This window comes from Uloborus diversus, chromosome 6 (genome assembly GCF_026930045.1).
Source record: "Uloborus diversus isolate 005 chromosome 6, Udiv.v.3.1, whole genome shotgun sequence".
Taxonomy (NCBI): Eukaryota; Metazoa; Arthropoda; class Arachnida; order Araneae; family Uloboridae; genus Uloborus; species Uloborus diversus.
In genome coordinates, this window is record NC_072736.1 from 81007178 (window position 1) to 81019062 (window position 11885).

The following is an 11885-nucleotide window of genomic DNA, read 5'->3' on the forward strand; positions in this document are numbered from 1 at the left end:
AGGGATGCCCGTGCTAAAAATTTAATGGAAGTCCGTTGAATAAAAAAAATTGACGGCCCTTCCCCCTGTGATGTGAAATGATCATTTTTCTTTGTATAACATGCGTACACACCTTTTCAAAAAAAAAAAAAAAATATTAAAGTTTCTTTGGAATTTAAAACTTTTCATCAAATCATTAAATTAGAGTTACAGTTGCTTTAAAACTCTATTAAGCAACTGAAGAGATTTTTTACTGCAATTTAAAATATTTTGCCAAATAAACAAAAAAAGACATCAAATGTAAAAATAGTTCCGCAACTCTATTGTTTATCGCCAAACTCTTCCAGCAACCACGATATCATAATCCATCCGTCTAACGAAAAAAAAAAAACATCCAGTGGAACATTCAAAAATCGTCAGAAAAAAAGAAGAAAATGTCGTACATTTCACTCGGATAAATCAAAAGTTTCTTTTCTTCCAAAACAAATCTCCAAAACAATGAATTACATTTAAGGCTGCTGTAAAACAATAATCCTAGACTGAACTGCTTAGCATCTAACGTGCCAAGCGACCACACTACCGGAACCCAGTCCTTTTGCAAGTGAAGCGGATGTTTTATCTTTAGCAATAATAAATGTTTCGCCAAACAAACAAAAAAGTATAAAATCACATTAAGAGTAGCTTTCAAATCTTTATACCAGAGATGTACCGAGTAGCACTTTCGCCGAGTACCGAGTACTCGGCCTTTTACTACTCGGCCGAGTACCGAGTTACCGAGTACTCGGCCGAGTTACCAAGTACCAATTATGTTTTATGAAGAACCACCGACACACATGTGATGAATTTTGAACTTATTGGAATAGTAGTATAGACCTCCTTGTCCATATAATAGTTTTAAAACTAAATTCCTGCTGAAATTCAATTTACGCATTATATAAACAATTTTGTTTGTGTAAAAAATTTTACAAAAAAATTATTTTTAAAATTAAAAATAAATAAATAAAAGGTATGATTAATCAAGTTGGAATTAAAACAAATTTATACCAATCAATTATAGTTTTAGTCCGCAAAACATAAATGGTTTTAATACAACAAATGTGCAGGAACACTGCAGACCCATGTGTTTCTGCCCCCCCCCCCCCCCCCGTTACAAGGAACGTCTTTTTCAGTGCATAACATGTGAGCTAAAGAATGTTAAGACATTCGACAAAAAAATCCGACTTTTGTCGGATGCCTTTAAATCCACAAGCTCCCATGTTGTGCATTGAAAAAGGAATTCCTTGCAATGCCAAAACACATGTCTGCAGTGTTCCTGCATTGTGCTTTTAACGTTGTTTTATTTCCTTTTATTTTTTAAGCAAAGGTATTTTCATAATTTTTTATAATTTTGTTTGTAACAAAAATCCATTTTTAACATAAAAATTCCGTATTTTCTATATATATTTTTTTTTTTGCATAATTTTACATAAATAATTTTTATCAACTTTGGGGACATTAAAATAAAGATTTACTCTATTGAAGCATTACAAACTTCATTATTCTCAAAATTTAAAATTTGACTTATAAATTTTAATTGTAAATGTTTGCAGAATATAGTGTTCGCTCTTTTTTCTATAAATTTTAGTATCTGCCTTGGACAATATTCAATTTTTTGCAACTACTCGGTATTGGCCGAGTATCTGATCAGAATTTGGCCGAGTACCGAGTACTCGGTACATCTCTACTTTATACATTAAGAGCTGCGTTGCCCGGCTTTGCCAGGTCTACCTTGAGAATAAAAATTGTGTCAAGTGACATATATTCAACAATCAGGCTTAAATAAAAAAAAAACACCATGCAAAATTACTCTTCCAAACAATGACGACAAATATTAAAATACTTTTAAAAAATTAAAATGCGAAAGATGGATTTTAAAAGCGTAACCATGGAAACACGAAATAAAATAAGTTTTAAGAAATTAAATGCAAAGTAAGGAAAGAAACAATGGATTCAAAAAGCGTAACGATAGAAACGCGAAAATAAAATGGTTGACAACCTGAATCAAAATGACATTTTTTGAATTTGATTTAAAAACGCTCGTAACTTTTTTTCCAGCTTAAAAAAGTTTGAGCTAAGAACTCAAATTACTCCCGCCGTAATTAAGTTAGAGCATTGAAACAAATTGTTTAGAACACGGAAAATTCTACCCATCTCAATGATACATAATATTAATATGTGCAAGTAATTTTTCACTCCCATATTCGGGAATTCGTGAAATTTGGGCCTAAATAGGAATAAAAAGAGAACTATTTATCGGATTTTTTCGAATTATAGCCTATGTCACTCAGTAAGAAAGCACTTTTCATATAGTGAAGGAATTTTTCAAATAGGTGCTGTGGTTCCGGAGATTACCTGGAACATATAAACACACAAAAATCCACCCTCTCTCTTTATAATATTAGTATAGATCATCCAAAGATCATTTTTTAGCTCATTTTATTACAAAAGCGTTTTTTTTTTTAGTTTTTTAAACTATTATTTTATTCACCCCTATGCTTCATTTATTCAAAACACTACCTTTACAAATACTGTATGTGCGTACTATAGGTGAAAATTAGCGGTCGCCACTCGCCACGTGGCGATTAAAGTTGTAAAAGTGGCGATTAAAAATATTGTTATCGGTCGCCACCCCTGCCGAGTCAATCTCTACTAGGATTTCCAATGTATAAACAACGGCTTATTTTCCAGCAAAAATTTCCAGTGACTTTGGAGAAATTGAAGTACGTGATTTTTCAAATTTATTTAATATTCCTATTGACAGAGCATTGCTAGAGTGGAGAGAGTTGAGGAACATCATGTCGGAACATTTCGGACCAGAAATTACGTTATGTGAATTATTAGTCAAGTTGAAAACAGAAGCATTTAAAAATTTGCACTATCTATCAGAAATCTTAGAAATTATTTTGACCATTCCTGCCAGTAAAGCAGAAGTAGAACGAGTTTGGAGCAGTGTAAGCCATACTTTAGAGGACAGAGCATTATGGATGGGTCAAAAAACCCTTGAATACAGACTTCAAATCAAAAGGTCAAAAGTATCGCTTGATAATTTTGATCCTACCAATGCTGTGAAATTATGGTGGTCAGACACCGTCAGAAGCAGACGGCCCAACTTTACAAAATAAGTACACCTAATCATTTCTTTTAAAAACTAAATTGTCCTGTATCCTAAATCATGCTTTTAAAAGAAATTAACAAGTACTTTTCATATTTTGTAATTTTTTAAAACATTAGTAAAATCAATTTAATACAAATCAAATTTAAAAATGTTTTTGTTTAAAGCATTTTCAATATAAGTAATTGAAATTTATCATTATGTAATAATATTGTATATAATGTGCTAAAAATAAACAATTAACATCCAGTTTCCTGTTTTTAGCATTATTACGTATTCTCCTTTTTAATTTTCATGTTTGTCAACTAAAAATTATCAATACAAACTGTGTTCTTTTAGTCAAAAAAACAAACATATATATAGATAGATATGCTTTTTATAAAATATAAAATATTATGTATAGAGTATGAAACTTAGTCTTAATCTTATTTGTGACACAAATTAATTAAAAATAGCTATTTATTATTTAGGTTTTGGTGGAACAATTACTTAGATTTTTTTTTATGTTGAGTTGATTATAATAATCACATTGTACCTCATCATTAAACTCAAAGCTGAAATTCTAATTCAATTAAATTTTGAATATTATTTTTATTCTAGCAAATTTTGCATTTCCTCTTTTTAACTTTTTCTTTAAGCACATGCTAATAATTGACGTCGACAATGTTTTAATTTAATTGTTATTTGAAATACACTAAAACTTTGCAAATGGGGAGGGGGGAGAGTGGATGATGAAATTGTAATGCTGATGAACATTTTCAGTCATCAATCTTATTCAACAATTACTAGTTAATAATACTCTAGTACTATAAGTATGAATAATTAAATTTTATATGTTTTGGAAACCATAGATTCATTTAAATCAAGTTTATAATGCGTGAATGTTCAAAAAATTCATTCTTTCTTAAAATTTCATACAAAAAGAAACATGTGCAAGATTTTAATGTCTGTTTCCGCCCGGTTACAAATTAAATGCATTTTGCATATATCTTCTGGGATATGCTCATGAATAGTTGGCAGATTATAGATTTAGAGAGAAAAATGTTTAATGTTTTGTGATGATAGTTTTTTTTTCGTTATAGTTGCCATTTTAAAAAGTGGCTATTAACTGGAAAAAAGTGGCCACTAATAAAATTGAGTCTACCGGCCACTGGCTACTAACCAAATTTCCCAGTTTTCACCTATAGTGCGTACATTAAATATTATAAAAATATATTATAATTTGTAACTATTATTGAATTTTTCAATGCAAAAATTTTATGCAAAAGTGTAAATGGGCCATTCCACAGGGAGTAGTCATTTTGTCCTGCACATGACGCCTCATATATTTCTTTAAAAATAATACTTTTAAATGGTAATATACAAGTTTTATATGCTTAACAAATTACAAACATATGTGTGATTCTCTAGCAAATAACTTCGTCATTACTTTTTAAAATTATTGCCTACTTTTCAAAGAAATATATGAACAGTCACATGCAAGACAAAGTGGCTACTTTTTCCTGGAATGGCCAATATTGAGCTTGCTCATCAAAAAATAAAATATATAATCATAATAAAACTAAGTAATCTTTTTAAACAGGATTTTTGTGCCACTATTCATTTTCAAAATAGTTTAAATCAAGCTATTTTTCATGTTTCATATAGAGTCACAAACGGAAGAAAAAATCTAGCAAAAATGATTTAGAATCAAGTAATTCATCCGACGGAGATAGTAATGATGATGTTGATACATTGATAATAGAAAAGTAAGTTTTTTTTTTTTTTTTGTTTTTCATTTTATTCCTTTAGTTTTTCCAAGCTTTAACAATAAGTAGCAGAAATAGAAAATAGAATTTTTTTTTTCTTCTTCTCTAATTTGATACAGCCAACAGAGTGCATGTATATGACAATTGTTAACCATGTGTACGCCAAATGCAGACGTCTTTCTTTTCTGAGAAAGAGATTCACTCACAGAATATATTCCCCTCTAACCCACAGTAAAAAAAATGTTCTTTTATTGACCAACTAATGCTCCACTTTGCTAGCAGTGATGTTCATATTGTAAGTCACTGATCAACTGTTCAAAAAAATTGAATTTTAATTTTATTCAGGCAGCAAGTTTTTACATATGAACAATTTATACATCCAATTTATATACCAAAGCCTTTGAATGAACGATAATGACCTTTAGAAAATAGTCCTGCTAACTAATCGACAATTCTAAAAAAATAATCAAAAAAAGGATTTATTCTTTCTGCTGCCAGAAGAATATTACGAGAACTAGGCTTCTTCTTCAATGCTTTATGAGTTTGGAATTGAAAGGTTGCTATAGAAAGGGACATACTTTTGTCCAGTGAGCCGTTTATCCCACCCTCATTTTAAGCAATGTAGCAATTAGAACTACTTTTCGTTGTATTGAGAAATGTTTTAATGAAATCTTTACATGCCATGGGGTATTGTCTTTTGGTTTTTGAAGGTATCTTGCCTTTTACAAGCAACTAGAGAAAAGAGACATTGATAATGAGTGGAACTTGGTTAAAAAGAGTTTTGAGGTCAATTATGAACTGGATATTTCAGATAAATAATTTTCCAAAAACAAAACTGTATTGATGAAAAAAAAAACATTGTTATAGCTAAAATGTAATACTAGTAAAATAACATAAGAAGAGAAAAAATGTAATAGTACTACAACCAATTCTAAAAGACAACTGTTAGGAATTTTCCCTCATGATCCCTAAAGACAAGAACATCAAAATATTCAGATGAAAAAAATATTTTTAAAGGGAATTCTTGAGATTTTTTTTTTTTTTTTTTTCAAATTATTTTCTTTATTTACTATGTTCATAAAATCTTTTGATTTTCTCCATAAAATTTTAAAAATGCTCCAACAAAAATACTTAAAAATTGAATGAATTACTTGTTGAATGTCAACCACTGGACAACCACTAGTAAGTATAAAAAGGGCTGTTTGATTAAAATTTAATTTTTCCTTATTTTGCTTTACTTGAAGAATAACCCACACCATGCATCAATTTTAATAACCGATTAAATATTCTTCTTTTTACTAGATTGAAGAAACTTCAAAAGAAAAGAGTTTGAAGCTCGGAAATGGCTCATTATACAATCAATCTGTATTCCAATGGTTAAATTTTAAATTGTATATAGTGTACAAAATAAAAAAAAATTAATTTTGTTAAGTGCATTGTTTTTAAAAAAATTTTATTTTACTTACTCTGTCTTGGGCGAGTAGGACAAGCTTTTTAATCAATACTTGTCACAAAACTGAATTAAAAAGATCAAAAAGATGATTTTTTTTTTTTTTAGTTCAATGAGAAATATGACACCTTTATTTTTTCTTAACCTTGCAACATTGGCTGTCATATGTGACGAAGTGATTCAAAGAGATTTCTCAAGATGAGTGTCAGAAACATTATTCTTCAACTTTACCTTTATTTTTTTATTTTAGAAAATATAACTTCACTTTCGTTAAGTGCTGCCAAAAAGGGGTGTTGTAAACAGAGTATGAGACCTGATTGCTGGAAATCTATCTTTCTAAATTAATATAAAACGAATAAAAATCCAATAGTCCAAACATATTAAATTTTTCCTGAAAATCTTTATTACATTGAAACACTTTAAGTTTCACACATAAGTATGGAAAAAAAGAAATATTTAAACTGAAACGTTAATGGTTGAAACAAAATTGTTAAAAATCCTAAGTAGTTCCTAATCCGTCTCCGATGGCTGCCTAACTGATGGCAAAACTAGCCACGCTTTACCAAAGATTGATCAGTAAATGACAAGAAATGGAAGTTATCACTGCCAGGAAACAAAATATCCAAAAGTTACTGGAGCCACTGCCAGATCTAGGGAAGCACAATTCAAGGCCCTTGCTCCGGATGGCAAATTTAAGTATATTGAGAGTGCCAAGTGCAGTTCTATAAGGACGTCACGTCATTGGGAGACCAAAGAAGGCTTAAAACTGCTTTTTGTCTTTTCATTTCTGAAAATTCCTGGGAGAAAAGCTCCGATCCCCCCTTCTCTAAAATCACCAAGAAAAATCTCAAAAAGACATTTTTAGGGACAAATTTCTAAAAATTTCCAGAACAGAACCACTTTTTTGCCTCTTCTGTCAACTTGGCCAAATATATATTAAAATTTTGTTTTTTGGAAATCCAGTGTCAAACAATTTCTGATAGGGATTCCCTTCCTTCTTTAACATTGCCAAAGACGGCTTTTATATGCATTTTTAAAAGGGAGAGCTTCCATCCCTTATCCTAGCACCACCCACCATTGCCATTTTTAGAACGTAAAAGAACGAAAATTTCCGGGTAGTCCCCCGCATCCTTTTTTATCCCTACTGTCACCAAACAGTCTAAAAATGCTTTTTATTTTTTCCTCAAATTCCTCAAAATTTTTCAAGAAGAGAACACACAACCTTTCTTTACGTCCCAAAAGGTAGTCTAAAACTGCTTTTTTAAAACTTCAAAGCCAAAAAGGATTTTGGGGGTAGCATATTGCTTTAAAAAAACGCATGATGTTACACTTCCTGTTACTCCCTTCTCACATCAAAAACTCAATTTCATGAACCACTCCCCTTGCAGCAAGACACCTATTTGTGGACTGTCCCTATTTTTTTTTTTTTTTTCAAATAGGAGTATTTCCTAGTGATTGAAGGCGATAGGAACTGAGACATAGACATGCATATAACCATCTCAAAAACACTTACTTTGCATTTCAAACACTAAAAAAAACTTGTTAATAAGTTCATTCAGTATATTATAAGCCAGGCATACTTAAAGTGATTTTAACCAAAAAATATATTACTGCTGATCAGTGCATCAGTACCTTCCTCATTAACTAACACCACCTAAATTTAAGCATAGTCTGCGCTATGACACCCCTTTAAATACTATGCAAACAAGGGTAGCCAGAAGCTTCATGGTATTACAAAAATGACATTTAAATGTTTTCATTTTCATTAATTTTGTATCAACATTCATAAATATTATAAAATGCTGCAAGCATGTGGCATAGCTGATTATATATATATATATATATATACACACAGGGGCGGACTGGCTGAGTTTGACCCAGTCGGCAAAAGAATATTTTGGCCTACCTCTGTAAATGAAAAAAAGTTAAATTAAAAAGTACCGGATCTCATTCTTCCGAGGTTGAGCAAAGACATTAAACTACCGCTAGTCGCTAGTTCTTTCATTCCTTTAAGTTTTTAAATCTAGTTTTTAATTTCTAAAAAAAGAAAATTGTGGAACGTGAAATGAAGCCAAACTTGACACATTTTTTTATGTGCCTTGAAAGAAGGATACTAATGGTTGCAAGTGTTGAAAGACATCTTTAGGCTTCTATACTGACAACATAGGAAGGACCTGAGAAAAAGGAGGAATCAGGTAAATTCCCCCGGAAAAATTTCGAAATTGGTTGATCTATATAGGTTTCAGGAGAAAAGAATACAAAAAAGGGGTTCTAGTTCCCTTCCAAGCGATATTTGCAAACTAGATGTCAAAAACTGCAATTTTACAATTTTCGGTAACTTTAGAGGAGCGGGAACAAAAGGGGTTCCCCCCACCTTTTTTTTTTTTTTTTCAAAATTGAAGTCCATTTTAGTCTACCTTTTGTTTACAATAGATTGTGGGGGGTGGGGGGGGGGCTCTTCCCAGAAATTCTCAGAAATATGACGTTTTAAAAATACAATTTTAGGCTAGCCTTGGTAAAATTAGTTGAACAGGGAAGCATCGGGGGTTTCTCATTGAAAACGTTTCGACATTGAACTCTTAAAAAACGCAAAACTATCTTTGGTCACATTAGAGAGAGAAGGAGGCTCAGTGATCATTCTTAAGCATTTCAAAGCTGAAGTCTACTCGACCCAATTTTAAACATTTAGTTACTATAGGGAATCCGGCGACTCTCTTTTGGAATTTTTCGACATTGAAATTTTAAAGACATATTGTAATATGTTGGGAAACTTTAAAAGGAAAGGAGACAGGTTCCTCTAGCATTTGCTCCAAGATTTTTTAGGAGGGCGCCGTGCACTTCCGCTTTTAGGCTACCCTTTGACCCCTTACTTAATCAACCCTCCTTTCCCCTTAAAAGTTTGATCAAAACTTCACAAAATCATAATTTTTTTCGAAAGATTTACACAAGCCTGTCAAAGAAACGTCAATCCCTCATTTCAATCACTTATGCACAAGAATCTGATCAGAACATATAACTGAATGTTTTTAGCATTTTTTTTGAAAATTAAACATCAAAAAATCTTCTCAATATTTTAAAACTAAATGTCATCGAAAACACTTGGGCTTTGTCTGCATTTAGTACACCAAAAAGTTAAAAAAAAAAAAAACTTTTTTGCATGACAAAACTTCTATCAAAAAGTGCCCTTTTATCTGAAAGCGCACTGCTCCTTTTTTGGTTTGGGGGAAACACTAGTTCCCTCTCGGCATTTTTTTCTGAAACTGAAATGAGTTTTAATGTATAGATAAAAGGATTATGGAGTTCTCTTAAGGAAATTTCTATTAAATATAATTCAAAGCTATATTAAGTGACTTTAATGGAATGGTGAAGGTTCGAAGACTTCATCTGGAAATTTTTCGATATTAAGGTCTGAAAAATATTTAAATCTGAAAAACACAATTGAGGGCATTGATGCAAGAACCAAGTAAGTTCAGACTCACTCATTTTCGGTAAGAGTAACAAATAACAACAATTGTAGAATATAAACTCTATTATCTTTCCTACATTATTTAATACAAAGCAGAGGTTTCATCTTAAATTTCTATCCCGTTGCTGCACCAATCGGAACATCTATAATGTCCACACACAAAAATGAATTTTTAAAAAAATAATAAATGAAAAATTTGGACTTACTTGGTTCTTGCCTCAAGGCCCTTAATTGTAGACTATTGTTGGTGACTTTAGGAAAAAGCCTTGACGTTACCAAAAGTCGGGTCAGGAGACACTTTCGAATTTAAAGTTCTAAAAACCTGACTTAAGGCTTCGTTTGGAAACAATAGGAGACATAAGGGGTGCGAGGTTCGCGTTTCTCAAAACTTTAATCATAAAATCTTTCTCAAATTTAAGTCAGTTTCAAATCTTTTAGCTTATTAAAGGGTTCAGGGTATCTTTTGAGGACGTATAAAAGTGTCAGGATGCCCTTAGAGCTTTTTTGTCATTGAAGATTTAAAAATGCAGTTTTTCTCTGTATAGTGAAACGTTATGAGTGTGCGTACGTTGACGTATTCACAGTCTTAAGTTAAATACGTGTACTCTTCCTAGGAAATTTTTCGAAATTGAAGAATTAAAAATGCACTTCTACACTATGTTTGGTGACGTAAGGGGGGGAGAGTTCTGGGGGGGTTTCTAGGAAATTTTTCGACATCGAGGCTTTAAAAAAGTATAGAGGAAGTGATAAGAGATTCAGGAGCTCTTTCTTTCTGAGCCAAGTTTTTGTAGTGTTTCAGATTCAGTTTATCGTAATCCAAACTTGCTTTCGTGTATGTGATTCTGAGATGAAAGTTTTTGTAGCCGTAATTTACAATAGACCAATGAAATCTCTTGCCAACTTACAGTATTTAGTTGAATCTGTCACAACCAGCTGAGAACATAGTGAATATTACCGATGTCTTTTTCCAACTGGGCTAGCAATCCCGGATATTGTCCTCTCATATTTGTTCCCCCAATTCTAAATGGGCAGTCAACAATTTTCGAGGCTGCAGAGAGCAAATTTTCGATTCCTTTCAAAAGTTTTTCCCCTTATCCAAAGTGCTTATATTGTTGTCTTCTTCGCTATTAGCCTTTTTAATAGCCTTAAATTTATTTCACCACGGAATGGATGCATAAAGATAGCTGGTCTACGACTGAAATATCATGTATAGCAGTGGTGCCTATCCTACGGCCTGCGCCCACATGGGGCCCGTGAAGCTGATCTGTGTGGTCCGTTGTTGTGTTCAATGTTATGAAACGCAAAATATATTCTGAAACATTTCAAACCTACTTATCATCTTCATTGGGTTATATGAATGATAGTTGCAAAATTAGGAGCCAAGTAGTCATACGTTGGTCTCTAAAAAACAGATCCAAAGTTCGTACCAATAAATTAGGCATGCAGTAATAATGGAAGCAAATTTTGGTTTTTAGTGATCTTTAATTTTCTATACTTTCCCATTCTACGTATTTAGAAAAATAATTAAATTTCATATTTGTTCTGGCCTGCGATATCCAACTTAATATGAGGTGTGGCCCTAAATAAAACTAAAAAAGATTGAGCACCACTGATGTATATCATCAATCTCAGTTCTATAGAACTTTTTCCATTCTACTTTATGCACAATATAGACTTGAATTTGAAATGCAAGAACTTAAGTAATTTTTTTTAGGAAAATTTGTTTGATAAAAAATGGTCAACTATTTAAGTTGGCCCCCAAAGCAGTTGGCCCAGTCGGGGATCCCCGACTAGCCGACCTGGCCAGTCCGCCCCTGTATATATATATATATATATATATATATATATATATATTATATGATGATTAATAAAAAAGTTTTCTCTAAATAAATGCTAAAATCTCCCCTGCATTTAAATTGACAAGCTAATCATGGAGGGAAGAGCAATTATAGTTTGTGTGCTGGCATCATTGGCCTCAACAAGATCATTTTAACAAGATGCTTGTTGAAACACTGCATTTCAATACGAAAAGTGTTCTGAATTAATACTAAAAAATAAACAAGCGAAAACTATTTTGAGAGGAGAGGAAAT

General features: G+C 31.8%; 1 protein-coding gene across 1 annotated transcript in view; it reads left to right on the plus strand.

The window, feature by feature from the left end:
• LOC129224255 (G patch domain-containing protein 1-like) overlaps positions 1-6303 on the plus strand; it is a 64324-nt gene extending 58021 nt beyond the window's left edge. The window contains exons 16-17 of the mRNA XM_054858682.1: positions 4778-4878; positions 6181-6303. Of these exons, the coding sequence (XP_054714657.1) occupies positions 4778-4878; positions 6181-6211 (132 nt within the window). The 3' untranslated portion in view covers positions 6212-6303. The remainder of the gene's footprint in view (positions 1-4777; positions 4879-6180) is intronic.
• Positions 6304-11885: the final 5582 nt, after the last annotated feature.